The 27,036-nt window shown below is 43.8% G+C and overlaps 1 protein-coding gene across 1 annotated transcript in view; it reads left to right on the top strand.

Moving 5' to 3' along the window:
* Positions 1–2,745: 2,745 nt before the first annotated feature.
* Positions 2,746–27,036, top strand: part of RBM39 (RNA binding motif protein 39) — a 28,698-nt gene continuing 4,407 nt past the window's right edge. Inside the window, exons 1-11 of the mRNA XM_009083710.1 lie at positions 2,746–2,796; positions 4,659–4,708; positions 8,294–8,488; positions 13,807–13,872; positions 13,972–14,025; positions 15,293–15,410; positions 16,023–16,175; positions 17,000–17,137; positions 19,161–19,226; positions 21,206–21,410; positions 22,023–22,100. Coding sequence (XP_009081958.1) covers positions 2,746–2,796; positions 4,659–4,708; positions 8,294–8,488; positions 13,807–13,872; positions 13,972–14,025; positions 15,293–15,410; positions 16,023–16,175; positions 17,000–17,137; positions 19,161–19,226; positions 21,206–21,410; positions 22,023–22,100 — 1,174 coding nt within the window. The remainder of the gene's footprint in view (positions 2,797–4,658; positions 4,709–8,293; positions 8,489–13,806; positions 13,873–13,971; positions 14,026–15,292; positions 15,411–16,022; positions 16,176–16,999; positions 17,138–19,160; positions 19,227–21,205; positions 21,411–22,022; positions 22,101–27,036) is intronic.

Here is a 27,036-nt window from a genome sequence, read left to right on the forward strand (position 1 = left end):
GAGCGTCAGCCTGCCCCGCGCCGTGCCGCGAGCCCCGCGGGCCGCGCTGCCCTTAGCTGGGCTGCACTCAAATAGCGCCCGGGATGGAGCTCTTTGCGCTGGATGTGTGTGACACAGTGTAGCGAAAAGGGTTTGCCGTCCGGGTGCTGACCCGGTCAGTTGCGGTCAATTTCATGTCAGTTTTTCGACAGAAAAACCTCCTGTAGATTTACCTACAGAAAAGCCCTCTTAGGCCGTCAGAGTTTCGAGTGTAAGTTTATTCCTCGTTCGTTGGGAGGTATTTTTGTTGGCGTTTTTTTGTTTGTTTTGGTGGTTACTGGGTGGTTTATTCTCCTCCGTGTCAGACGCAGGTTTTTTTTGAGAAAACTGAAGGGCTTTTTACGACAATTACTGTGAGCTTCACTGTTTAATAAAACAGTTGGGAATCTCTCGTGATTTTCTTCTCGTCTGAAATGAGTAAGGGCTTTTATTTGTGGTTTTTTTAGCAGAATAACAACTTCATTTGCAGCATCATTATGTGAATTGCAGAGCTGATAACAGGTCTGTTAGGCAGCAGGTAGTAGTCTCACGGCGTTATCCCGGTGGAATTGTTTTGCACAGGGTCCAAAGGGCACGCACAGGTTGCCGGGATGAGGCCAAAGGTCTGCGCAGGGATGGTGCCAGCAGGAAATGCCAAAGGGAGAATGGGAACAGTGACACTGCTCTGTGTGTGCTTAGCTGTCAGCCCGCCGTGGTTCAGGGTCACGAGGCCTGTCTTTGTCTCATGAAAAGCTTTTTCTATCAACTTTTGTGCCTTATTGTTTTTTAAGCACTGCATGTGCTTTTTCCCCCCCTTTGTTAGAGCCTGTGACAGCGAATTCAGAGGCTAAATGCTTTGTGAATAAGGAGCTTTGTTTGGAACCCACCGGATGATAGTTCAGTCACCCTTTATTTGGGTGAATGCAGCAATAGTCATTCCCTCTGCACTTTTCCATGGCACTGGGTGTTTGGCACGGCCATCTCTCCTCAGGATGGAGAATTCCACCGAGTGTAGCTGCATGTATTGTTTAGACTTGGGAAGAGGCTCAGGGGTGACCTCATGGATTTCTACAACTCCCTGACAGGGCGGGAGAGAGGTGGGGGATGTCTGTCCTGCCATGGCTGCAGGGAGAGGACGGGGGAATGGCCTTGAGCTGAGACAGGGCAGAGTCATAGATGTTAGGAAGAATTTCTTCATTGTCAGAGTGTTCAGGCACTGGAATAGGGAATTTCCCATGGAGGTGGTGGAGTCACCATCCCTGAAGGTATTTAAGAGCTGTCTGGATCTGACACTGGAGGATATGGTTTGGGTTTTAAGGGTTCCAGCAGTGGCACGTTAATGGTTGGACTTGATGGTCTTTAGAGGTCTCTTCCAACCTTGGTGATTGTACTGTGATTCTAATTCGAAGAATATAACTGTGGGCAGGAGTTGTCACCAATGTGCATTTCTTTGTGCAGTCCTGGGTTTGGCCTGGTGCTTTTTCATGGCCCTTAATCCCACTGATGTACTTCCTCATACCACGCACGGGTAGCACAGCAGTGAATTCAGTCACGTGCCTTGTGTGCAGAGGTCTTGAGAAGCTGAATATAAATAGGAAAAGTAAAATTGAGCCATTGCACATAAATGAAGAATAATCATATCTGTAAGTGAGAGCCCAGCAGGTCACAACTTGAAAATGAGGTTAGTGTGCCTCAGTTAAGTCACAGAGTATGAACTGCAGTGCTGTGGTGCTGGTTAAGGCTCATGGGTGATGGTCAGAGGTGCTCCAGCTCTGGTAGAGCTTTCCTGGTTAGGAGTGACCAGCTTAAAGCATCTTGAAGTGCTGGAGCAGTTTTGCTGTCCTGCCCAAGTCTCTGGACAGCACAGTTCCTGCAGCACTGCCTGTAAACAAGGGGCAAGAGTTAACCTGTATGATTAACAATCCACTTGATTGTGCACATACAGGGAAATCTTGACTCAGGCTGACTTGGGTCTGGAGTCCTGGCCACTTCTGAGCTTAAGAAAGAAGAGGAAGAGAAACTATTAAGAGATTTGAGGAAGTTGGGTGTCTAATGCAGAGACTCTTGGGAGGTTTGTAATAGCATACCTGCGTAGGGAGAGGAGATCCAGGTGTCAGAGGGACTCTGAGTATATGAACAGAAAACTGCATTAAGAGGTCGAAGTTGAAAGATAAGAGGAAGAGCTAAACCCAAGAAGTTTGTGGTGACTAGTGTTCCCTGGTGTGGTGAATCTTTTTTTGTCTGAGACCTGAAGTTCCAGACTGGATGGATCTTAGGTGTGCTGGAGTTAGGGCTGCTCTCCTGTGGCCTGTTAGACAGAGGGCTGCACTCCAAGGGCTGCAGTGTCCCCATCTTAGGGCTGGGAAGCTGTGAGGAGGTTTGCCTGATGTGTCCTCAGGTCCAACTCCAGCACTTCTCAAGATGGCCACCAGGCCCGTGGTCTGTGCTCTTTGTTGTGCAGGAACTCGGGGCAGTCCCTCTGGGTTTCCTCTGCCTAGTGCTGTGCAATCGTTTTGTTGTTCACAGCTGTAATGGCTTTGTGCACATTCCTTATCGTCTCACTGGGCAAAACTTCCAGTTCTTGTTGGGACTACCTACCTAGACACTGCCTGGGCACTTTGAGCCAGAGCAGCCGTGGCCTCTTAAGGAAAAGCTTTTGGAATGTGAAGCACAAAGGTGTTCTCCAACTCAGGTGAATTTTGCTTTTTCTTTCAGGTGTCCTGAAAAATGGCTGATGATATTGATATTGAAGCAATGCTTGAAGCTCCTTACAAGAAGGTGAGAAAAATGTGCCAGTGAGGTCCTGTTTATCATAATTTAGCATTATTCATGAAACTACTGCTGAACTGTAAACTAACATCCCTGGAGCCCTCATGATTTATCTTATTGGACATGCATTACATGTAACTTACAAGTTAATGTGTACTGTTAATGTGATTATATTGTGCAGTAGTTTCACTTCAGCGTGATGAATAAATGCCCATCTATCTCTCTTTGTAGACTTGCCTAACGATATCTCACCTCTACTCCCATGAATTCACCTTTGATTCCAGTGTGAACTGTCAATCATAAGGTAGTAATTGAGTGACGTATCGCTGTACCGTGGTCCCTTAGGTTAAAACAAAACCAACCAAAACAAACCAAAAAAACACCCAAAAAGCAACAAATGAAACCAAAACAAAACTAAAAAAAACCCCAAAGCAAAAAAAAAAAATCCCCAAGAACCCTAAACGCTCTCCTGAAATTGCCAGGTCCAGTTTGGTATAGCAACAAGGTGAATGCAGTGGTTTGGGAAAATAGCAGGGTTCCAAGAATAACCTTTTCACCAGTCCCATGGCAAGTAAATATTTGAGCAGCCTGCTCAGCGCAGGGAGAGCAGGACTCGCCTGGCTGCAGGAGGCTGGTGGTGGTTAATCTTTGAACAGCGCAGATGAAAATCAATTGCTGAGTGAACGAATTGATGGAAATTCTTGGATCCCTGAGTAGAATGTTCTTAGCAAGTAAAAGACAGTATCACAGCCTGCAGTGTCATTCTAAAATCAGCTCTTGTATTCTTCTGTCCTTGTTGTTTAATTAGGAAATGTCAATTTTCATGTGAAATTTTTATCAATTAGCTTAGAGATGTCTTTGACTTAAACCAGCAGCACATGAATACTGTCTTTTTGTTGTTTTCCACCACGTGGTGGTGAAGTGTTACCATTCTGCATGCTTTAGCATTGGTTTGGAAAAAAGTGTATTCAGTTTAAGTCTCCTAGGAATTGTACTTTGGTGTAAGCGATGTGATTAAATGTAAAGCTAGTATATATATTCCTTAGCAGCTCTTGTTAGTCTATTCTGCAGTGTTTATTGCAACCATGTCATGTATTTTGGATGAGCATTTGTAAGTTTTAAGTGGCATATTTAGTTTATGTAATATTTAGCAGTTACTTTTTTACATCTTGAAGAAAAATTTGTAAATTGTGATGTTAAAATTCTTGTGTCCTGGCTTAACATGGATATTTTCCATGTAAACAGGTATGGAAATAGGGAATGTTTAGGCTGGACTGGTGGATTATTGATGACTTTCTTGGGAGTCGACGTTACTAAAGCAGTGTGAATCCCTGTTTGCTTCAGGGCGAGATGTGTGACAGAGGTGACATCAAGCTCTTACAACCCTTCAACGAAAATGAGCGAAGATCTCGGGAGTGGCGTCGGTCACAGGAAATCCATAGTGGCTACTGCTAGCGTAGCCACGGGGCTTAGGCAGAGATATAGCCTTGGTACTGATCAGAGGGGCACACAAACCTCAAACTCCTCTTATATTTGATAGAAATAACAGAAATAACATTTAACCACTTGAGTGCTGAATTCTACAGGATAACTTGCTCTCTAAACCATGTAAGGAAGTATCTACAATTTAATACACACTTTTAATGATGTAAGTCTTGTATTTTGTAATTGTATGACTTAAATTTAAGCAGCAAAGTGGTTAAACATGCCTACCTAAATTTTTCTAAAGCTTTTCCATATTAAACTAAACAAGTAATTTAGAATTAAAATTTTTGTTTTTTTTATTTTCTTATTCCCATTCCCATTACCCTTTGACCACTTGAAATGTTTCCGCTTCGTCCTCACGATGTTCTTCTATCAACCCTGCTTAGGATGAGAACAAATTGAGCAGTGCCAATGGCCACGAAGAACGCAGCAAGAAGTAAGTGTTTCCTCCATTCTTGGTGTGGGGGCAGAGGCTGGTGTTTGGGAGCTGCTGAATGGTGTCAGGAGTGTTTGGAGGGGCAAAGTGAACAAGCTTTGATGTTTGCAGTTGTGGCAATCATCAGATGTTCTTTTGTTTGCAAACGCAGTTAATCCCTTTGCAACTGATCTCATCAAAGTTGGGGAAATATTTAACTAGCAGCTGGTAAAAATACAGACTTGGTATGTTCAGCATATTTAATTTCTTTGTTACTTTTTAGCTATGCAGTGGATTTTTAGATGTCAAAAATGTATTTGGTGTGGAATTTGGTGTGATTTGGAGCAGTTCAGAGCATTCAAAGATACCAGTGCTTTGTTGAAAAGGTTTAGGGTGTTGAATCCCTTCTCTCTATTCTCCCCATTTCCCCTTTGAAAACTTGTAACTTACTAATAGAACCTTTTTAAAAAACAACAGTACAAGCCCACCTTCTTCAGCAAGTGTAATTCCAGGGTCTGAACACCGCCTGATGCCCCAGACACTCTGGGATGAAACCAGAAATCTGAAGAAAAATGCCTCGCATAGATGAATCTCTTAAATACCCCAAATAAATGGAAGCTTTTTAAGTCTGTAAAATAAATTACTTACAAGCACCATGTGGTGATGAGGTCATTGATGTAAAAAGAACAAGTGTGAACTTGATAGTTGACTAAACAGTGAGCGGTGCATTTTTGTAACACACAGCTAACTTAGGAAGTCACGTGTGCTGTTGTCACCTTCTGAAATCACAGATGACATCCTGAAGGGATCCAAAGCACGTTTCTTCCCAGCTGTAGAAGTATTTGGGAAATGAGAAGTCCACTTCCAGTGTCGGACTTAGATTGCAATCAAATAATCTAAATTGATTGTAACTTTTAGCTGTGTTCTAAACAATGCTGTTAACATCAAAAGCAGCTGCTCGTGATATTTTTAAGCCCGATCAGATTGGTTTGATGTAGCTGTTGCTCCCATAAGCTTTAGCAAACATTTGTATGGGATTTGTGACAGTGCACTCTGGTGCTGAAGACAAAAATGGATGTAGGATTTGCAGGACTTCTTGCTTTGCTTAACAGTTAAGTTGTAACCAGATGATATTCTTTATCTGCTTCAGTTGGGCAAATACTGAAACAAGATTCAAACCATAATGGGAAAAACAAACTTTGTAATGGGCATAAATTGCAAGAGGAAATTTAGCTCTTGGGCAGAAGTTTTTCCCTGTGGGGGTGGTGAGACACTGTCCCAGGTTGCCCAGGGAGGCTGTGGCTGCCCCAGCCCTGGCAGTGTTCACAGCCAGGTTGGCTAAAGCCTTGAGCAACCTGCTCTGGTGGGAGGTGTCCCTGCCCAGGGCAGGGGTTGGGGCTGGATGATCTCTAAGCTCCATTCCAACCTCTAAAATCCTATGATTCTATGATAAGACCTTCATGTATTATGAAACTCAGGAAAATCTACAGCAAAGATCAGTAACTTTAAAAAATAGCAATGTGCAGCTTTGGGTAATTGTCAGGTCATACTAAATGCCTGGTTTAGTAATGGGAGTGATTAAGAATCTGCAGTTTTATTAGATGCCTGTACTATATGTCCAGTTCAGGATGGGAAGGCAGAATGTGGGTCTGGACTGTTGGGAGTCTCTGCATGCAAAGTGGGTTCAGCTCATCCCTGGACAGGGAATGGCTGCAGTTACTGGTTACTGCTACTGGCCAGTAATGGGAGCTACAGGGAGTACTTTTCAGAGCTGTTATGGTAGTGTTTTAGGGGAAGTGTTGGTAAGTGCTGGATCCTAGGGGAGGGGGACAACATGTGCCTAACCATCTCAGACTGCATTGTAGCAGGAAGTGTGGTTGAGTGATGCTGATGCAGATCCTTCTGGGTGGTGTCAGCTGGGCAGAGACTCTGGAGCTTCTGGATATTGGGTTTTGATGCAGCAGCTTCTTTGTCCATACAAAAAAATTAGAGAAGCTGATGGACTATGGCAGATAAAGAAGAAAAGAGATATTCTAGTTTTCAAAACCTAATCAGAAAATGTTTTTCGTCAGACACAAATACTAAGATAGTTTTATTGGATCTTCCTAGGTAGAGGTTGGAGAGCAAAAGCTGCTAGTGATGATTAGGCTTGGGTAGATGTGGCAGGTGATTTTCTTACTTTAGTAATTGAAACTAGAAGTCTTACTTGATACCTGGCCATAGAATGTAACAGGGCTAAGCTTTCTGTAATCCCTGTGCCCTTTTTAAAGAGTTCAGAAGTGCATGAGTGACCACTATGAAGAAAGATGGTGTATGCAATTGTAAAGACCAAGAGGAGGAAGAGGAAATCTTCCATAATATTCTGAATTTCAAAACTTCAGCAGCAGAGTTCATTATTTCACTGTCTTAAGTCATGACATGAGCATCTGTTTAACAAGTCATATACATATATATTTATGTATTTGTATATTTGTTTATATATATGTGTATGTACATATGTATTTTAGAGTCTAGGAGACTGCAAGCTTTGATGGTCTGAGGCTGAGATAAAGGAAGAAAGTATGCAAATAACCCAGAAGTAGTTTGCCAGGAACGGAACAGTGGCTCAGTGGTTTTCAGATAAGAGGTGTAATTGACTTAGGGATTTTAAAAGATTGCACCTTCTAAGTGAATGCTTAAAATTATGAACATGTGCAGTTTGCCCCGGACCTGTGAGAGCCATAGACTTAGAGCAGCAAGTGGCTTATGAGTGGGAGGAGCAAGGAGGAAGCAAAACTCCTAGGCAGCATGTTAAGACTGGTCCCAGGGAGTATTAAGAGAAAACAACCTTCCTTTCACTCAGACTTGCTTCTTCCTTTCTATTTTTGCTGTGTTTTGTTTTACTTTGCTGTAAAAATGTAATTTATTCTTGATGCAGTGCTTAAAGTATGTTTGAGAGCCACACAGAGTACTGCAGCTAGGATGTACTAGGGCTAATGTGGGAAATGCCTGGAGATGAGAATGTTTGGAGACCTCAGAGGAACCTGCCAGGAGCTGAAGGGGCTCCAGGGAAGCTGCAGGGGGACTCTGTGCTAGGAACTGCAGGGACAGGACAAGGAGTAATGGGAATAAATTGAAAGAGGAAAATTAAGATTAGATCTCAGGCAGAAGTTTTTGGTGTGAGGGTGGTGAGACACTGTCCCAGGTTGCCCAGGGAGGAGCCCTGGCAGTGTTCCCAGCCAGGCTGGCTAAAGCCTTGAGGCACCTGCTCTGGTGGGAGGTGTCCCTGCCCAGGGCAGGGGTTGGGGCTGGATGATCTCTAAGCTCCATTCCAACCCTGTAACAGACTGTGATGCTATGGTAAATTGTTTTTCAGTCCTTTTACTCTTCTGTGAACGTTCTCTAGCAATTAAAATATTGAGAATGTGCTGTTGAGGCCTTTCTGTTGCACGTGAGAGCAGATAGCTGACATGCTTTGCCACCCATTAAATGAAAACACCTTATATAAATACCAGCAGGTAGAAACTTTTCCTGTTGGTGTCTGGGACATCAGGTCAGAGGAAGTGTGGAATGTGGGGTAGATTACCCCAAGCTCCATGTGTAACCAAAGCTGTTTTGCTTTCTCAGGAGAAAAAAGAGCAAGAGCCGAAGCCGAAGCCACGACAGGAAGAGGAGCAGGAGTAAGGAGCGGAAGCGGAGCCGAGACCGCGAGCGGAAGAAGAGCCGAAGCCGTGAGCGGAAGCGGAGCCGGAGCAAGGAGCGCAGGCGCAGCCGGTCCCGCAGCAGAGACCGCAGATTCAGAGGCCGCTACAGGAGTCCCTAGTAGGTTACTGGTGTGGAGTTGCATGTGTGCTGCTGCAGTGTTGTGGTGTGGAAGCTCAGAGTTTCACTCTGCTTTCTGAATCGGTCACTCATTATCTCAGAAAAGGAGGTGAGAGGTTAAGGTTGAAGAATGTCAATAAATACAGAGTGAAAAAGAGGGCAGTGACATTTCCCCTTTCTGCTGGTTTGCATTCTTAGCCAAGCATAGATGCTAAAGCAAATGAAAGAATGTGTACAACCGGCTGGGAAACAGTTTATCACAAAATCAAAATAACAAGAAAGTTCTCTACGTGTCCTAACTATTTTCAGTGTATGACCCTGACAGTTTAACTGTCAACAAATGACTAGCAGTGTATGACTTTGCTTACTGGCTCATAAACTCCTTTTCTTGTACTGCTAAAGATTTTTACTGTCTTGGTGCCCTTAAAAGCTTAATTCCATAAATGCATATACATATAAGCACATCCCATGTTTTTGCTTCCGAACTGGATGCGTCTTGTCTTAGCAATGTCCACACATGGCATATTTGCCCTGCTGTTTCTCAGACTTGCTTAGAGGCTGTGGAAGAATTCTTTTGTTCCTCTCAAGTATATAGTTGGATAGAACATCTGCTGTAGGTAGTTCCTGGCAGTTGTAAATCAATTCTCAAAAGATTTTTTTTCCGTCAGTGTTTGTATTCCTGCTCTCTCCTTGCTTGCCATGGCCTCTTGTTGTGGAAAGCCAGTGAGTGTGCTTGTCTGTCATTGATTTCCTGAGGCTGCTCTTTGTGTCTGCTGGTGTCTGGTCTCATCTCACTTGTCAAATCTTGGGATGCAAGATCATGTGAGAAGCATTGGAAGGCATCATGGAAAAGGCATTGGAAAAGGATGTATGTTTGGAATCATGACACCTCATGTCATCCACAGTGGTCAAATCTCTCAAGACGTTGAGCGGACAGTGTTTACATTGTGATAAATTGCAGGCTCCTGCAGTTTCCAGCACATGGATGTTTCTCTTTGGCAGAGTCCCAGTCCAGGGAACACATTTTGATTGTACTCTGGGAGTGCAGACAGAGCTGCCTGAGGTGTGCCTTTGTGCTAAGTCACCTGGATGCTGACATTTTAGTAACGAAAACTTCCTGCACCTCCTGGCTCTGCTGAGGGGCAGTGGCATCCTGTGTTCATCAGCCCTGTGTACATGGGGATCGTAAAGCCTGTCAGCCCTGCTTTTCCACTGGCTTGAGTACCAGGCCTGTCAGAGCCTCTGTGTGCTGCTCTTGGCTTCAGCTCCAAGCATTTCAGCAGTGCACAGTTGGCTTGTTTTCCTACAGCTCTGTGGCACTTCTGAGATTACAGTAGCTAATTGGGTTGTGCCAGTGCCACTGTTACGGCTTCCAGGCACAAAGGACCTTGATCAAAAAGTTCAGTATGTGGAGCCTGTCAGTCTTGTCACCTCCAGCATGGTGTTGTGTGAAGAGAATCTCCTTAATCTCATCACTTAGCTCGGAGTTGCTGCGTTCTTCCAGCTGTGGTAGAAAGTTTTCTTCTTTATTTTTCTTGTTACTGTCTGAGAAGGTTCTTCACCAGGAGAAACTTTGGAGCCCCAATGTTCTGCTCTTCCAAAACAGTTTCCTCAAGTAGAGGTTGAGAGTACTGATGTTACTACATGGCTGTTCTAGTGCAGTGAGGTATGATAGGCCATAAGGGTAAATGAGTCTGAGGAATCTTTCACTCTTCTGACACTCCTGCATAGCTGTTCTGGGTGATTTCTCTGGTATTGAGGCACAGTGAACAAAAATCTGACATAGTCTGGAATCCCCTGAGCATTTGTGCTTACTCTTTGATAGTTTGTGCTCTGCTTCAGTTTCCAGATTGTTGCTTTCCTTTAACCTAGTAGAATTTTAGTGTTGAAATGGTTTGGTGGCAGACTGGTCCAGGGCAGCCCTGGAGGCTTGGCTGTCATTCACTTGTAAATCATGGATGGTGCTGTCAAAAGTGATACAGGCGCTAAAGCGATTCCAAGGTTCTAGCTTGGGCTCAGAAGGTGTGAAAGAGAAAAGCCTCAAAATAAGAGCAGAGAGCTCTTCATTTTCTGTTTGGGACTCTTCAAATGGAGAGATTCAGCTTTAAATTTGTGTAACAGCTGCTGACTTTAGGGAGACACAGGTTTTAGAGGTGAAGCCTCCAGCATCACCAACCTCCTTGGGATCAAATAACTTCAGATCTACCAAAACTGGTACTTTCATTTGAAGCAGTGGTCTCTGTGGCAGTGCCATCAGCCCAGCCTTCCCAAAGGAACTGCCAAAGTGCTCTCTGGCTGGAGTTTATATCTGACTATATCCCTCTGGGGCTGTTCAGACTGTTTTGGGTTGGGGTTACCTCTGGCAGTGTTGTAGCTGACAGCAACATCTAGATCAAAATGCTTTCTGGCATTTATTTTATTATTTTTCCTCCTCCTTGTCACCTTTCTCTTTTGCTTTATAAAGGCTCCTTTTCAGTCTGTAAACCAAGATTGTTTTGCTGCTGGGGCCGATTAGGAAGAGTCTCTGCAATAGTGAGAAGAGACAGTCTAGTATGGGAATTCTGAAGGAAAGGGAGAAGAGTGCCACAGCAAACCTGAGAACTTAAAATTGTCACTGCAAGCATGAGATAGTGGTTAAATGCTTCAATGTTTTTAAATTGGGTGAGTGGCTTGCATTGCTTAGTCCTCAAGGGTTTTTTTTCTAATGGTTTTCTGATATAAGTGTTTTACAGATAGGTTATCAGGTCTCTTAGGAGAAAGAACTTGACTGAGCATTCTTGCTTAGACATCTGCCTGACAAATCCCAGCTACTGCTAATGTACAGTAGAAGCCACACACACCATCTTGTTTCTATTCTGAAACCAAGAATTCGGAGAAGGCTTTAGGGAGCACAGGTTTATTACATGAGGACTGCAAGTTGTTGGCCAAAGTTTGCCTTGTCTGAGATTTTTGTTGGAGTCTTGAAAATGAATGGGCAGATGAAAGCTGATAATTTTCTGGCTGTCTTCTCACCTGACTCTTGTTGGGTGGTGTGGGATCCTGTAGGTTTGGGAAATCATGTGCCCAGCTGTGCTTGGGCTGCACACAGTGCTGAGGGCCTTGAGCTTACCAACAAGGTGACTCCTAGACATAGAGATTAATTGCTTGTGACTCTGTTTCCATACATGAGAGCAGGAACTAGGCAACAACTGCAGAGGCAGTAGGAGCACAGAAGAAAATTTCCCTGAGATCTGCAGCTTTACAAGCAAGTGTCCTTAAGAAAAACTCAGGGAGATGCATCCTGCAGAGAACTGTTGGAAAGGGACCTTGAGGAGGTAACTTGGGCCATCTCCTTGCCCCAGGCAGCTTGCTGCTCAGTCTGGGATGGCTTCACTGCTCTGGGGTTTGTTTTCCCGTGGAGTCATGCAAATAAGAGACCACATGTCAAGAGTGAAAATGGAAAAGATTCTTGGAGTTGTGGTGGGTTCCCCCCCTGCCTTTTTTTCCTACTTTTGCGGAAGAGTTGTGCATGTATTTGAAAACTGTTACTTCTCAGTTGTTCGTGTTTGGGATTTTTTTCATTAGGCTTAGACAAAACAGTTAAGTATTTCTCTCACCATTTCCTTAAAAACTCATGGTCTTAATTATTGACCATCATTTAGCTGGTCTGCATGTTAGCATTCTGCTGTGACTGTAATTGGTTTGGCTGTATTTGAGTTGAAATGGAGAACTCCCTGCTCTACATCAGGAGGTGTGAAGATGCAAGGTAATCCCATGTCTGGTAAGAAGTTAGCCCCTGGAATGAGTGCCAGCATTTCCAGATTCAGCTCTGGGCAGTTTGTGTCACAGGTGCTAGAGAACCTGATGGACACTCCCTGCAGTCATTTGTCTGGACTTGAGTCAGACACGGAGTAATTTATTCTAGGCCAAACAAAGTCTTGTTTTGATCAATAGTCATCACATCTCAACATGTGCCTGTGATTTATGTATTATTCTCTCTTGCTAAGTAGTTACCTTCTCTTAATAAGTAATTTCTAAATGGTCTTTTTTCTTTATTTTTTTTCCAGTGTTGTACAGGGCCATATTCCCTTTGCTTTAACCCGCCCAGCACGGTTTTGGATCTTGGCCCACTTCTTCCACCTGTGTCATGCCAGGTTTAAAAATGGGCATCCTCCTCCTTGTTGTGGATGCTGTGTTTAACTCTAAACATTGCTGCTCCACTGAGGAGCAAGAAGATCTTTTTCAGACCAATTGCCTGGCCAAATGGATTTAGTGAAAGACTCCTTAATGCCTTCAGCCTGCTGTGTCTTTCAGGGTTTCACATCACTTTGTAGCCACAGCAGAGAGAATCAATTGTGTGCAGATGGAAAGCCAAAGCCCCAGTGCACAGCACTGAGTCTGTGCAGCAGTGCCTCTGCGCTCGCTGGAGATACAGGAAGAATGTGAACAGGTGTTGTTCTTTGCCTTGTATCTACCAGGAGATCAGGTTCAGGAAGAACACGCTAGGAGGAATCTTACTATTTGTGGCCCAGTCTGTTCCCCTGTGCCACGATAACTAGGGAGAGGCCTGTCCTTAACAAGGAAGCGAGGGGCAGATTACAATTACAGTTTGTTCTAACAGCCTCTGTGAAGCCTGGAGAACTAAAATTAGCTCCAGCCAAGAGATTGGATTCCTTTTGTGGTTCCATGTCTATATATGGCTGACTGCTGGGTGCAGTGCTTTGGGGCTCTCATGGCCATTAGGAACTTGAAGGAAGCTTCCTTTACATATTTGTAGCACTGTGGAGACAGCATTGGTGAATGTGGCCCTTGCAGATGTCTGCAGGGAGCCACTTTGGTTTCCTCATGCACCTTGAGTTTCATGAAACTTCCCATTTTAAAATGTTACACTTGAGCAAGTCATGCTGCCAGTAGCACTTGGCACACAGCTCTGAGGCTGAGTCCCAGGCCCTGAAGGTACTCCTTTGCAGCCAGCAGTAGGTAGAACTTGCATGTGGACAAAAAGCCATGTGACAAATGGTTACAGCAGTAACAGGAGCTCAGAATAGTCTGCACAGCCCGTTGTGCCATGGCTGGCTGCATCATGATTCAGTCCTCCGAGTCCTGCGTGTCCTGGGATTTGGTGATGCAGGTGAAACAGAGGGGAGCATATTCTGTGCCCTGTGGGCTGGAGTGCTGCATGTATTGATAACCTATGTATAACCTTATGCATGCTATGGGTGCTGCTGGTAGAGTTCAGATGCAAGGGTGGGTGAGCACTTGAGTGTAATGTGAGTGCAGAGAGGAAATGCTGAACTCAGGTACTCAGGTGAGTAATGTCTGTCTTTCTTTTGCCCTAGTTCTGGTCCAAAATTCAACAGTGCCATCAGAGGGAAGATTGGTCTGCCTCACAGCATCAAATTAAGGTTTCTGACTTTTCTCTACTTTTATTAATAGGTTTTGTTTGAAATCAGACCTGGTACATTTGAAGGTTTTCTCATAATCATGTTGATCTTTCTTTTTAGCAGACGTCGCTCCAGAAGCAAAAGTCCCTTCAGAAAAGACAAGAGCCCTGTTAGGTATGACTTCTTACAGCTGTTTGGGGTCGGGTTATTTTGTCCAGTTGAAGTTGGAAAGTGATGGTGGAATAGTGCACGACTACTGCACGTGATGCTGTGATTCATTCAGAAAGCTCTGAGGGGAGAGCATGGGTAATAAGCTGCTTTCTCCTTGTATCATACACAGCTGTAAATAATATCAGTTTGCAGAACAAGTCTTGGTCTTTGTGATTCTGTATTCTCAATCTTTTTCCCATTAATTGTGCTTTGAATTAGCTTTTCTGCTAAATTGTACTTAATGATCTTAAGTATGGAATGGAAAAGTACAGACGCTTCTCTTTGCTCCTCAGTGTGTATTCACATTAGCTACAGAGAAGCTCGATACCTCTGAACTCAGGAGCTGCTCATCCCTTCTTAGGCTTCTCATTTAAGGGAATTGGATTTACAGAGCTGCTAACGAGATTATTCTGTTCCATTAATGCAGTTAAATTTAGCCCATCTCCTTTTGTTTTTGAATGAATAGCAAACTCAGATAATTTAGATGAAATTTTTCTTGCATATTCTGTGTTTAGTATCTGTATGGTATTAGTATAAATACATACTCCATGACAGGAAACTCAGTCCAGGATCCAATGTGCTGATTCTGGCCTGTACTTCAGTGAAAGTTTTTCTTCTGGATATGAAGCTTTAACACCTTTAAAGTGCATCTAATTTCAGCTAGTGCTGAGAATGCCAGTAATAATCTAGTGCTTGTTGTGTCAAGGATGAGAGTGATGAATCACTTCATACTTCTTTATGGCTTGACAAGCTGAAATGATGAAGTGAGGACTGGGAATTCCATTTGCATGGATGTCAGTATTGTTTGTGCAGTGACTGGGTAGATAGGAGATGTGAGTTGGCAAAGCCTGGTTCACACTGCTTGTCTGGGAGTTCACACTGCAGGTCTGTGCTGCTTCATCCCCTGCATTCCTGTACTTACATCTTTCTGGCTGCGAGCTCTGCAGTGGGACTGGTACCAGTAGCGAGGTGGCACCTCTGTTAGCTGGGGCTTCTGTGTGTGAAACAGAATTTTTCAGTTACATTTAATGCTTACAGATGAAACAGGTTATTCAGTCACATTATGCAAGTAAATATATTGTTTAGCTATTCCCTTCAGTTCTTAGCCCATTTTTTTAGTATGACAGATGTGGTTTTCCCCATCAGACTGTGAAGCACGAGTTCCTTGTGTGCTCCAGAGATGAGTTACCTTAAGTCAGTTTATTTTTTAACTGATGTTTACTCTTTCCAGAGAACCTATTGATAATCTTACCCCTGAAGAAAGGGATGCTCGAACAGTATTCTGCATGCAGTTGGCTGCAAGAATTCGACCAAGAGACCTGGAAGAATTTTTCTCAACAGTAGGGAAGGTAATTTATAGAGAAGCTGTGACAATTCTGAATACTGCCTCAAGCTGTCCTAGTGCAACTCTGAACAGCACTGATTCTGTACAGAGTTGTACACAGATGCATTTCTGGAGCTTCCTGTACCTGTGCCAAGGGGGATGAATGAGCATGAGCTAATTATTAAAGGCTTGGAACATGAAAATGTAATTTCTCAGGAGTTTATTGTTCATGTGATGTGATGCAAAACACATCAGTGCAGTTCTGACTCAAACAGCTTCATTTTTCATAAGTTCCAGTCTTGCAGATAGCTCTTGCAGTTACAGTGTAATTTTAGAACTAGTTTAGCTTCTAATTTTGATAAAACATGATTTGTTCTATCGACTGTAAGGTTCTGATTTAAAGCAGTAGTGCTGCAAGTTCTTGTCACACTACATTTGCCTTTGAACAGCAGTTTTAATGCCCAGACATAATGGGATATGTTTGCTAAAAACAGCTGTATGCTGCTGTAGGTTTGCAGCATAATTACAAACTCACTGGCTTGGCAAGTAGTTGTCTCACTATCAATACCGGTCTGAGGAATGGACTGCAGTAGGTTTTTTCCTTCATCTCTAACCTGTTTCTGTCGTTGCCTTTCAGGTTCGTGATGTACGAATGATTTCAGACAGGAATTCCAGGCGTTCCAAGGGAATTGCTTATGTTGAATTCGTTGATGTTAGTTCAGTGCCTCTGGCAATAGGACTGACTGGACAGAGAGTCCTGGGTGTACCTATCATAGTACAGGCATCACAGGTGAGGAGTTGTCAACCTCATTTTTGTTCATCTTGAGTTGTGTCTCTTGTGTCTTACTGGGAAACTTACTGTTAGAAAATTTAGTCTCATAGTTATATGGTATGTTAAGGTGTTGGAATGGAGCTTAGAGATCATCCAGCCCCAACCCCTGCCCTGGGCAGGGACACCTCCCACCAGAGCAGGTTGCTCAAGGCTTTAGCCAACCTGGCTGTGAACACTGCCAGGGCTGGGGCAGCCACAGCCTCCCTGGGCAACCTGGGACAGTGTCTCCCCACCCTCATGGGAAAAACTTCTGCCTAATAGCTAATCTAAATTTCTCCTCTTTTACCCTCTGTATTTACCATTGAATGTTTGGAAAACCTTATCAAGAATGATTATTTAAGCTCATTATAAATGGACTTTTATTTCCCGTAGATCACAGGGACATTAAAGCAATTCCATGTGACATAAATGCATTTTGAAGACACAGATGTTAAGCAAGTAGTAGTAAAGAAATGGTAATAGTGTTCCAGAATTGTAGGATATGTTGTTTGCTTTCCAGCACAAGTGTAAACAGTGTTAATTTACTAGATACAAGTCAGAATTCTACATGAAGTTGCTTGGTTTGAAGGCTTTTGGAATCTGTCTCTCTATACTTGGTCATAGTCCTGAGTTTTGTAGATTTTTAAGTCACTCTGATTAATGGAAGATCTGCAGATTCTGCACCAGCCTCTGTTTTTTTTTGGTGAATCTCCTAGTTCTGATCTGATAGATGTATACTGTTGATGGTAGAGGGTTTATTCAGTTCTTACAGAGGGTGAGTTCTTTTTCTTTGGTTTTCTTAGGCTGAGAAAAACAGAGCAGCAGCAATGGCAAACAACCTGCAGAAGGGCAGTGCTGGGCCCATGAGGCTCTATGTGGGCTCATTACACTTCAACATAACTGAAGATATGCTTCGAGGAATCTTTGAGCCCTTTGGCAGGGTAAGTTGTTATTTGGCACGTTGTGTTACAATCTGAAAGAATGGCCTGGGTAGGAAGGGACTTAAAGGTCATTGAGCTCCAACCCCTTGAGTGCCTAATTTGGCATTTTACTGGATCTGTATGTCCAGATCTCACACTATAACAGGCCATTTGTTCATTCCTGCCCTCCCTTACTAGTGTTGAGACTCAACATGGAGCATTTCTCAACATGAATCCCACAGAGACTCCAGATGGGAAGTTGTTAAAGTTTGGTGCTGATAGAGCAAACAATAAGCCCAAACTAGTAAGCAGATCTGGAAGAGATGCATGGAAGCTTCCTGGGACACAATGTTTTCCATGTACAGGTTGACTGTAACAGCTAGGGACTTGATCCTAACTCATGACAGTGAGCACACACATGCCCACACATGGACACAACTGCATGGCAGGCTAACACATCTGCTAAAAAATGGTCAGCAAATCAAAAAAGTGCCTATTCAACACTAACTCTTCCTCAGAAATTATGTCCAATATCACCTGAGTTCAGAACAATTACACTACTGCTCCAAGGTGGTATTTTAGACATGTTTAGATTAGCTGTAGAGCAGTGGCAGCTTCTGGAAATAATTCAGCTTCACACAAAAGATTTGTTCCGTTCTCGGCTGTGCCCAGGCATCCATAGGCTTCAGGTCTGTGGAGAACAGAGGAGAACCTGGGTTTGTGCTGGTGTCCAGTGGATTGGAATGGCAGGTCTTGTGAAGGAAAGCTGGGATTTCAGTGAGGATTCAATAAGGAAAATAGGAACTTAAACCAAACAAATTCCCTACATTGTATCCTGCTCCTGTGACTTACAAATATCTTCCCCCATGACTGTGAATGGGGGCCCCATCTCACAGGTTAAAGCACAGAACTGGGGCTGAGGTCTATAGTGCTATCTGCCATTGGCTCTGAGGACTTCATGCCTAAGTTTTAGTGTCTGTCAGGACTGTGAACTGGTGGTGTGTCCCACAGAGCTCTGACTCAGGCCCCTGCTCACTCCTGAGCACTGGGGCCCCAGTTTGCATCATGGCAGTAAGTTTCTGTAGAAAGAATTATGAGCAGGTCAAACCCCAAGTTTCCAGTGGAGTTACAGCAAATGTTAGCTCTGCTGTGTTGACTAAGGTACCAAGGGTATATCATTCTTAGATGGGGGAAAAGTTATATACTTAATATGCTGCTTAATGCGGGGGAATAAAGTCCATTAATACTTGGGTTTTTTCCTGCTATGTTTGGGTATGAAATCTGCCCCATACACACAGCAGCAGTACTTTTCACGTGCTTTATTTGGACCTGGTGTGTGTATCACTTTAAAGGTCTTCTGCAAAAACTTGAAAAATTGCTGCAATAGATTAAATTTTTGATCCCCATGGCTGCTGTGCTCGTTTTGTTTTCTCTCAGGGTCTGGCAGTAGGATTGAGATAGTTCAGGAGGCTTATGTAGAGCTTTGCAGGTCTTTCTTCTCTTGATTCCATACACTCCTGTCCTAAACTCAGTTCTGTTTCCTGTGTTGCTCCTTTATGGCTCCTATGATGACTCAGCAATGTGTTTAAACTGTAAACTTAGAGGAGTTCCCAGATACTTACAGTGGTTAAGATACACAACTTTTTCTTACAAACCTTGGTTAGAGGGATGCAAACTGCTATGCTTAGCTTGTCAAATGTGTTTCTGAGCAGATGAGACGCTGTGATCATTGTGTTTCCGTTAGCATTTGATGATGTTTGATGTCTGCATACTCAACCTGTGGAATGTTGCATCAGGATCAAGCCTCTGGCTGTAGCTGCTCTCCAGCCTCTTACGCTTACCTGCTTCTTTTTCAGTTTCCACATACCTATCCTGCTGCTGTGCACTGAGGTTCACTTGAGGAAGGAATGAGGAACTGACTAAAACTGAATAGTGGTTTCACATTCCTGTGTGTGTATTTGCCAGGGCTGTTCTCACATTTTGGTTTGCTATCTTGTTTTGTTGCAAAGTATCTGATAATAATTAGCTTTATTTGTATCTTTAGATTGAAAGCATCCAGCTGATGATGGATAGTGAAACTGGACGCTCCAAAGGCTATGGATTCATTACGGTATGACTGAAATTCCCAGGTTTCTTGGGCAATATCTGAGTGTAGCTTCCCATAAAGAAATATACCTATATATATATCATCTTCCCATGTATATATAGGAGCAATGTCTCTGTATATAGCAGCTCCTCTCTATCTCTGTTAGGTCTTGTTTTAGCAGTGTCATTTTGTGGGACACAACTCTGGTTCTTTTCTTGGTTTCCTCCAGTTCTCTGGGTATTGTAAATGTGTTTGGACAGGAATAGTTGGAGTCAGTGCCTGGGAAGGTACTGCTGTGTTCTGCAGGCAAAGACAATATTAAAGACTGGCATTTTCACCATGCTGTGGAAATGGTTGAATTGGAGCTTTTTGAGGGAAATTAGATTTTAGGGGTTAAAACTTGTAGTTGGAAACATTTTCTCCTTTACCCTGAGGTACACAGTTTTGTCAACTTGAGTTTCATAGTTTCATAGACTCTTAAGGGATTGGAATGGAGCTTAGAGATCATCCAGCCCCAACCCCTGCCCTGGGCAGGGACACCTCCCACCAGAGCAGGTTGCTCAAGGCTTTAGCCAACCTGGCTGTGAACACTGCCAGGGCTGGGGCAGCCACAGCCTCCCTGGGCAACCTGGGACAGTGTCTCACCACCCTCACACCAAAAACTGCTGCCTCATATCTAACCCAAATGTCCCTCTTTCAGTGTATTCCCATTCCTCCTTGTCCTGTCCATGCAGTTCCTAACACAGAGTCCCCCTGCAGCTTCCCTGGAGCCCCTTCAGCTCCTGCAGGTTGCTCTGAGGTTCCCACACAATCTTCTTCAGGTCAGTTTCTTGACTGACCAGGCAGTTTGTCAAGAGACCTTTGGCACTTGGACACAAAAGAAACCAAATGAACACTGTAGTGAATACTTGATGGTTTTGACACTGACAAAATAACATGTTTCTATGGTTATTTGGATGTTTTGCAGCATAAAGCAGAACACGTGTTAGGATTCACCAGTAAATGCCATGGTGGCTGTAAGGTCACAAAAGAAGTGACTGTCCCTCTTGAAAGTGTTGGAAGAGAACTGCAGCCATGACTTCTGTTGATTGCAGTATCTAGATGCTGTAACTTCAGCAATAATGTATAGAATCATCGAATCATCAAGATCAAGTCCAACATTAACCCTGCTGTAACCCCTGAACCCTAAACCTCCAGCATCACCTGCAGGGATGGTGACTCCATCACCTCCCTGAGCAATTCCCCATTCCAGTGCCTGAACATATGTTTAAACATGTTTCCTAAATATGAGAACGTAATTACCAAAATGTGTGTTTGGTTTTGTCATGGTTTAACCCCAGCCAGCAGCCAAGAACTAGCAGCCACTCACACTCCCTCCTCCCCCCTCTTCGCCCCCAGCCCGGAGGAGTGGGGAGGAGAAAAAGTAAAGTAAAATATGTAGGTTGACATAAGAACAGTTTAATAATGAGCAGAACGAGCTAAAATGCTATTGGATAATAAAAAGAGCAAAATCAGTGGTGCACAATACAGTTGCTCACCAGCTGCAGCCCAGCCCAGCCCTGTCCCTGCCCCGGATCCGCCCGGCATGATGTGCCATGGTGGGGAATATCCCTTTGGCTACCTCAGCTCACCTGTCCCACCTATGCTCCCTCCCAATTTCTTGTGTACCTTCTCAGTGGCAGAGCAGGAGACACAAGAAAGAAAATGTCCTTGGTTTAGGATAAACACAACTTAGCAGAAACCAAAACATCATTGTGCTATCAACAGTATTATCACTCTGAATCCAAACCCTGCACTACACTAGCTACTGAGAAAATTAACTCCATCCCAGCTAAAAGCAGCACAGGTTTCAATGGAAGATACAGAGCACCTTTGTTAGCTTGTTGCTATTATCTTAAGGTTAGAGTTTCTCCAGTTTGTGTAACTGTGGATATTGCAGAGAGTACAAGTGTGGCTGAATCCTCTAGGTACTAGTACTGAATTTGTATTTTTCCAATCCACAGTTCTCAGATTCTGAGTGTGCCAAAAAGGCCTTGGAACAGCTCAATGGGTTCGAGCTGGCTGGGAGGCCAATGAAAGTGGGACATGTGACCGAGCGCACTGATGCTTCCAGCGCGAGCTCGTTCTTGGACAGTGATGAGTTGGAACGGACTGGAATTGACTTGGGAACAACTGGTCGCCTTCAGTTGATGGCAAGACTTGCAGAAGGTGTGTGAGATATTTGATAGGAAATGTGTGAAAAGCTTAGAATAAATCATCAGGATCAGAGGAGACCTCTAAGATAACCAAGTCCAGCCATTAACCTGTCACTGCTGTAACCCCTATACCCTAACCCATATCCTCCAGCACCAGATCCAGACACTGTTAAAACCTCCAGGGAGGGTGACTCCACCCTGGGCAATATTCCAGTGCCTGAACACCCTCACAGGGGAAAAACTGATTTCCTAATATCTCCTCTGATTCTGCCCTGGCTCAGCTCAAGGCCATTCCCTCCAGTCCTCTCCCTGCAGCCATGGCAGGACAGACATCCCCCCGCCTCTCTCCAGCCCTGTCAGGGAGTTGCAGAGAGCCATGAGGTCACCCCTGAGCCTCAAGACTAAAACCCAGTTCCCTCGGCCCTTCCTCATACAACATATCTTAGAAAAAAACCAACCCAGAAGTTTGCAGAATTCGAATTAAAACACCCCACAGAGCTGTTAGGATAAGTGCACAAAATGGCTTTTTTAATCTTCGACAACAGTAATATTTCTGATACTTATGTTAGTGTTCTGTAACTGAGTTGAAGTGCTTGCTCCAAGGTCCACCCGTGCTCTGTTGCAGGTACTGGTCTTCAGATTCCCCCAGCTGCCCAGCAGGCTCTGCAGATGAGTGGCTCCTTGGCCTTTGGAGCTGTGGCAGGTAAGAAATGATGACCTATTTATTTTTCAAAATTACTTTATGCCTTATAATTTTGAGAAAATGAGGTACTTAACTATGTTTTGTGGCCTTTTAAGATGAGAACACAGGTATTACAGCATGTTTTACACACTGTAAAATCCTGCAAATCCGTAAGCTAATAGCCAGTGACAGTTTGGGTGTGAATCACTTGGTATTAGTATTGCAAATCTGTTGTAGTTCACCTAATTCATCACAAGCTTCATCTCTTTATCTTTACTATTCTCTGTGCTAATGGGGACTAGTGTGTGTTGTCTGTTAAGAAGGGCAGGCTCAGAATTGGAAGGGGATTGATCCCTCTGAAAGACCAGAGCTGTACCAGGGCCAAGGAGGTTATTAGGACTTCATGGGGGACACAAAGACAGCAGCAGTGTTAGGTGTATCCAGTGTATGTCCTGGTGAGGAAGGACATTGCGTGCCAGGGCATGTGTGCGTTGCTTGGAATTGGCTGTAGTTTGTGTGTTCTGCAGGTGGAATGAGGCTGAGGATAGGATTGCTGCTCCCAGTTCATAGCTGGCCTGAACAGCAAACTATTCCATGGGTCTTCAGAACTAGAGCAGTGAATAACCTCCCCCAGGAGATCAGGATTTTACAGAGTGGAATTTCTTCCTTTTGTTACGTTTGGTTAATGCCAAGAAGGAAAGGCATGAAACTGTCATAGCAGTAGAAAAGACTTGAAGTCACAAATAACTAGATGCTGGAACATGTGAGAAGTGTCAGGAAAGCAGCAAAGATTAGGTGGCATTGTTGTGTTTGCCTTCCAGCAGAGTTTGTGACAGAAGTGATTCAGACTTAATAAGATAGACCTGAATCATGTTACTGAAGGGCAGGTGCAGCCTTAAGAGCATCCACGTGAGACTGCAGACAGCAGCTGAAAGAATGTAGTCTAATAATTTCTGTCACCTAGAGAAGTGCTCTTGGAAGGAAAAGGAACTGGCTAGTGAAAGGAAAAGATTGGGGAATAAGTTTTTTCCTGTTTGAGACCAAAAGGTTGAAGAAGGCACAGTGGTTAGGAAGAAGTGTATCTAGTCCAGAAAGAGGAGGAGAGCTGAGAACCACCGAAGGTAGATCACTGTTAATGCAGGTGATGGTGATGGAGTGGTGTGTCAGTCCTGTGTGGAAACAGGCATAGGCAATGAGAAATGAGAGTAGTATGTGAAAAAACACCAGTTATTTCCCCACCCCCATATTGGAAACAAGGCCAAAAAATCCAAGCCTCACAAATGAAGAGCATGGCCAAAAATGCCTGACACAGCTGAACTGGTTAGATACCTTAGAATCAGCATGAGACCACGTGGCTGTGGAGGAGTAAAGAATAAGGCTGAATACAGGTGTTGGAAGAATGTGCATGTTCAGTAACTAGAAATGGAGGTGGCAGGGGTAGCACTGTTTATTCCACTCGTGTTGTGCAAAGGAATAATGCAGACTTGTGCTACTGAAGTAACTTTGGAGAAAGATAAAGCTTTTTGCTGCCATAGAGTCATGAGCTATCTCCAAAGTGAGATTTGGTTATGGATTAAAGATCTCTTTACTCTTGTTAGAGAAAATTACTACCAGGAATTATGTCATTGTGGGAGACTTTAACTTCCCTGATACAGATTGGAGAAGAATTGCTAGTAATAATGGTGGGGCCCAGATATTCCTGGATGTGATATCCGACAAATTTCTGCATCAAACACTCACTGACTCATGAAGAGGGGATGCTATTTTAAACTCACTTTGGTAAGTAATGAAGATGTTATGGATGAGAATAGAAATGACTTGAGGGATCATGAGTTGCTCACACTTAATGGAAGGATAAACAGGTCTGTCACTAAGACTTGTGGTTTCAAAAGCAATGGTTGAAGAAACAAGGCAATAAAGTCATCTGGTCTGAGCAACTTGGGTGTTTGAACAGGCAGGATGCAAAAAGTTTCTTCTGTTCCACATTGCTAATGCTGTATTGGATCTGTATTCCACAGAAAGAAGAACAAGTCCTGTTAGAAATGGGCTCCACACTGAACCTGAGTGATTACCTCAAAAGAAATAAGGACTAAGCACACAGCCTATGAAGAATAGGAAAAGACTGATAATAAACCAGTATTTTAAGTTTGGGGAACAGATAAAAAGAGAATTACCTCCCTCCCAACAGTCAGATTGAATTAGAACTTGTAAAAGACATGAAAGCATAGGTGAAGTTTTACCAGCTCTGGAAGAGAACAGACAGTAAGCAGGGCTGAGGTGAATGAAAAAAATGCTCCCAGGGTGTCTCTCAGGTGTCTCATTGCCTCAGTCTGTAGTGGTGACACTGGTCATAATGTTTGGAATTTGAGGAAGGTAAGCTAGGAATGTGTATTCTGAAAAATAAAAGGAAACTATTCCCAAGGTGGAAGCAAAGGTAAAAGTAAGAGCTGAATGCAGCAGGTCAGCAGAGTCAGAAAAGTGCTGTGAAATGAGTGAGGGAGTAGTGCATTAAACTTGAGGTCTCCTCAGTATTGTCAGTAAACATTTTGAGTCTGTGATGCAGTGTGCAGCTGGAGCATCCAACTCTCAATGACCTACACCTAAAAAGATGGGAGAAGAATGTGATCTGGCCAAATTGTGGCCAGTCTTTGCTCATGCAGAAGTCATCCTAAAGAAGGGTAAACTGTAGGATATTCTGAAAGTATAGCACACAGTCAAAGAAACTGCATTTAAAGACAAACAGTTTTGGATCAAACTCTGCCTTTCCTCTGTGGAGGAGTAGAAGTAGAACTCTTCTCACTGAACTCTGGACTTGTGTCATTTGGAAGTTACTAAATTAAGAGAAGTGGGGAGTACAGGAAGAAGCTGCCTCAGACAGAGAGGGATTTGTCTTCTGTGTGTGAAGAAGCTGCCTCAGACAAAGAGGGATTTGCTGCAGGTGACAGCTGGGCAGGTTAGAGGCTGCTGTTTAAGCCAAAGTTCAGGTGTTGGGCTGGTCTTAATATTGACATGAATAACAATGGTCAACAGTAGAAGTGAGGTGAGTAAAACACAGAGGTGCTGTCATGTCAAGAAGAGATTCTTGGGGTGTTGTATGTTGTTCACCTCTTCAGGGCTGAATCCAATTCCAGTTTTTTAGCCTGGGAACTTAGCAGTGAAAGATGGGCCAAGGAGGAGCAAAGTGTCTTAAGTACCTGAGCTTATTGGTGATGGAAGATGAGCTGCTGCAGTGTGATGTGTTGCAAGGTCAGCTGTGTTCCTAGGGGCAGCACACCTGAGCATCTGAGATGTAGCATACACACACACAGCTCTGCTCACCCATGGTCAGGAGGGATTCAATCCCATTGAAATAGGGGAGCTAGAGAATTCGTTTCTTGAGAGACCTGAACGTGGCCATTATTGCCATGAAGAAAATGCCAGTGAAGCTTAAAGTCATCATGACCCTGTTGAACATTCTTCTAGTGTTTTGTTGGAGAAAGCAGTGCTTATTTGTGGAAGGAGCTGTCCATGGAAAAGGTGGAGATGGTGTGCTGCAAAAGAGGAAGGGATAGGTGTTATCATCAGGACCTCTGTCTGATTTCTGTTCTCTAAGTCATGACTCAGGACATTGGGTAACACTTGGCAGGCTTTGGCCTAGTTCAGTCCCATCTGGGTTTCAAAATAAGCACACAACTTCGTTTTGTCTTACAGCACCAAATGCTTTGATAGAGACTTCTGTATTTCTGTGTTCTCTGTACACTAAGCATGTTCTCCATGATGCTAAACCTGCTGTTTGCCCAGGCTGTACATGCAGAACACGACAAAGCTATTTTGACAGAGGTGTTAATTTTAGTTTCACATGTTATTTCAGACTGCATGTAGGGGAACATAAGAGTTGCTGGTAAAGAGTGACAGTGAATGTCTAAACTGAGTGATTTAGAAGTGAGAGGAAAGGACCATTCTCCAGTCAGTAGCAACAAGAGAATTCAGTGAGTTGGTGAAAACTCTGGTGAACAGAGGGCTGTGTTTTGGAGACGGTAGATAATTAACCTGTGAAAGTGTTGCACAAGACAGTGGTAGCTGATTTGGCTGTGTTAGGAGGGATGTGGCTCCTGGCCCTGGGCAGCATTGCTCTGGTGCTGTGAGCAGGTTTGCTGTGTTTGGTGCAGGAGTTGGAGTTGGGCTGCAGAGCCCCAGGCTCAGCTGGTGGGTGAGTACAGCTGGACACGACGTGTGCTCAGGGTTGGGTCAGAACTGCAGAGGGAGTGTCTGTCCTCAGCTAAATTGAGTGATTTAGGAGATGGGAGGATTTTTTTAAACACCTTTCTTTTCAAGAAGATTTAAGTATTGACTGGATAATTAGTTACAGATTTGGCCAGATCCGTGCACTTTGTGCAGACAGTGCCAGCTAAGACAGCCTTCACCATTGTGATATTTCCTACTCTGTGGAGGTGAGGATTTTACTGTATTCAGATCTCGATGGAAAACGTGCCAGACGTAGCCAGATCTGCCTCCAGAGCTTGCTTCTTCCAGCTCTTGCTTTTCAGTATGGTTCTCAGCATGTGTTCTTCTATGGGAGGCACTTGAGGAAGATTTAGAACAAAAACCAGTTCCCTCCTGTTGGTTTTCTGGTGTTGGGGAGAAGGTATGTTGCTAACCTGATGCCTTCAGGTATTTCCAGGCAGGTTTGGATGCTTGCTGGGTGTCCATGCCTTTGCTGCTCTCTGAAGGAGCAAATTGAGATGATGATTAACTTCAGTCTTCTCACTCCTGGTGTCTGTGTGTTACATGAACAAAGTTTTCTGTTGGGTGAAAGACATCTTTCAGTCATGTGCTTGGGAATGGCTAGAAATTCTACATTTGTTTGCTCCCATCACTTCAGATTGGGACAGCTCTGTGTTGTTAAACAGTAACTAGTGTTTTTTAGGCAAATTAAATATTCTGAACACCTGAGAATGTTTTGGACTTGAAAAACACC

The sequence above is a fragment of the Acanthisitta chloris genome, unplaced genomic scaffold (genome assembly GCF_000695815.1).
Source record: "Acanthisitta chloris isolate BGI_N310 unplaced genomic scaffold, ASM69581v1 scaffold29961, whole genome shotgun sequence".
In the NCBI taxonomy this organism is placed as follows: domain Eukaryota; kingdom Metazoa; phylum Chordata; class Aves; order Passeriformes; family Acanthisittidae; genus Acanthisitta; species Acanthisitta chloris.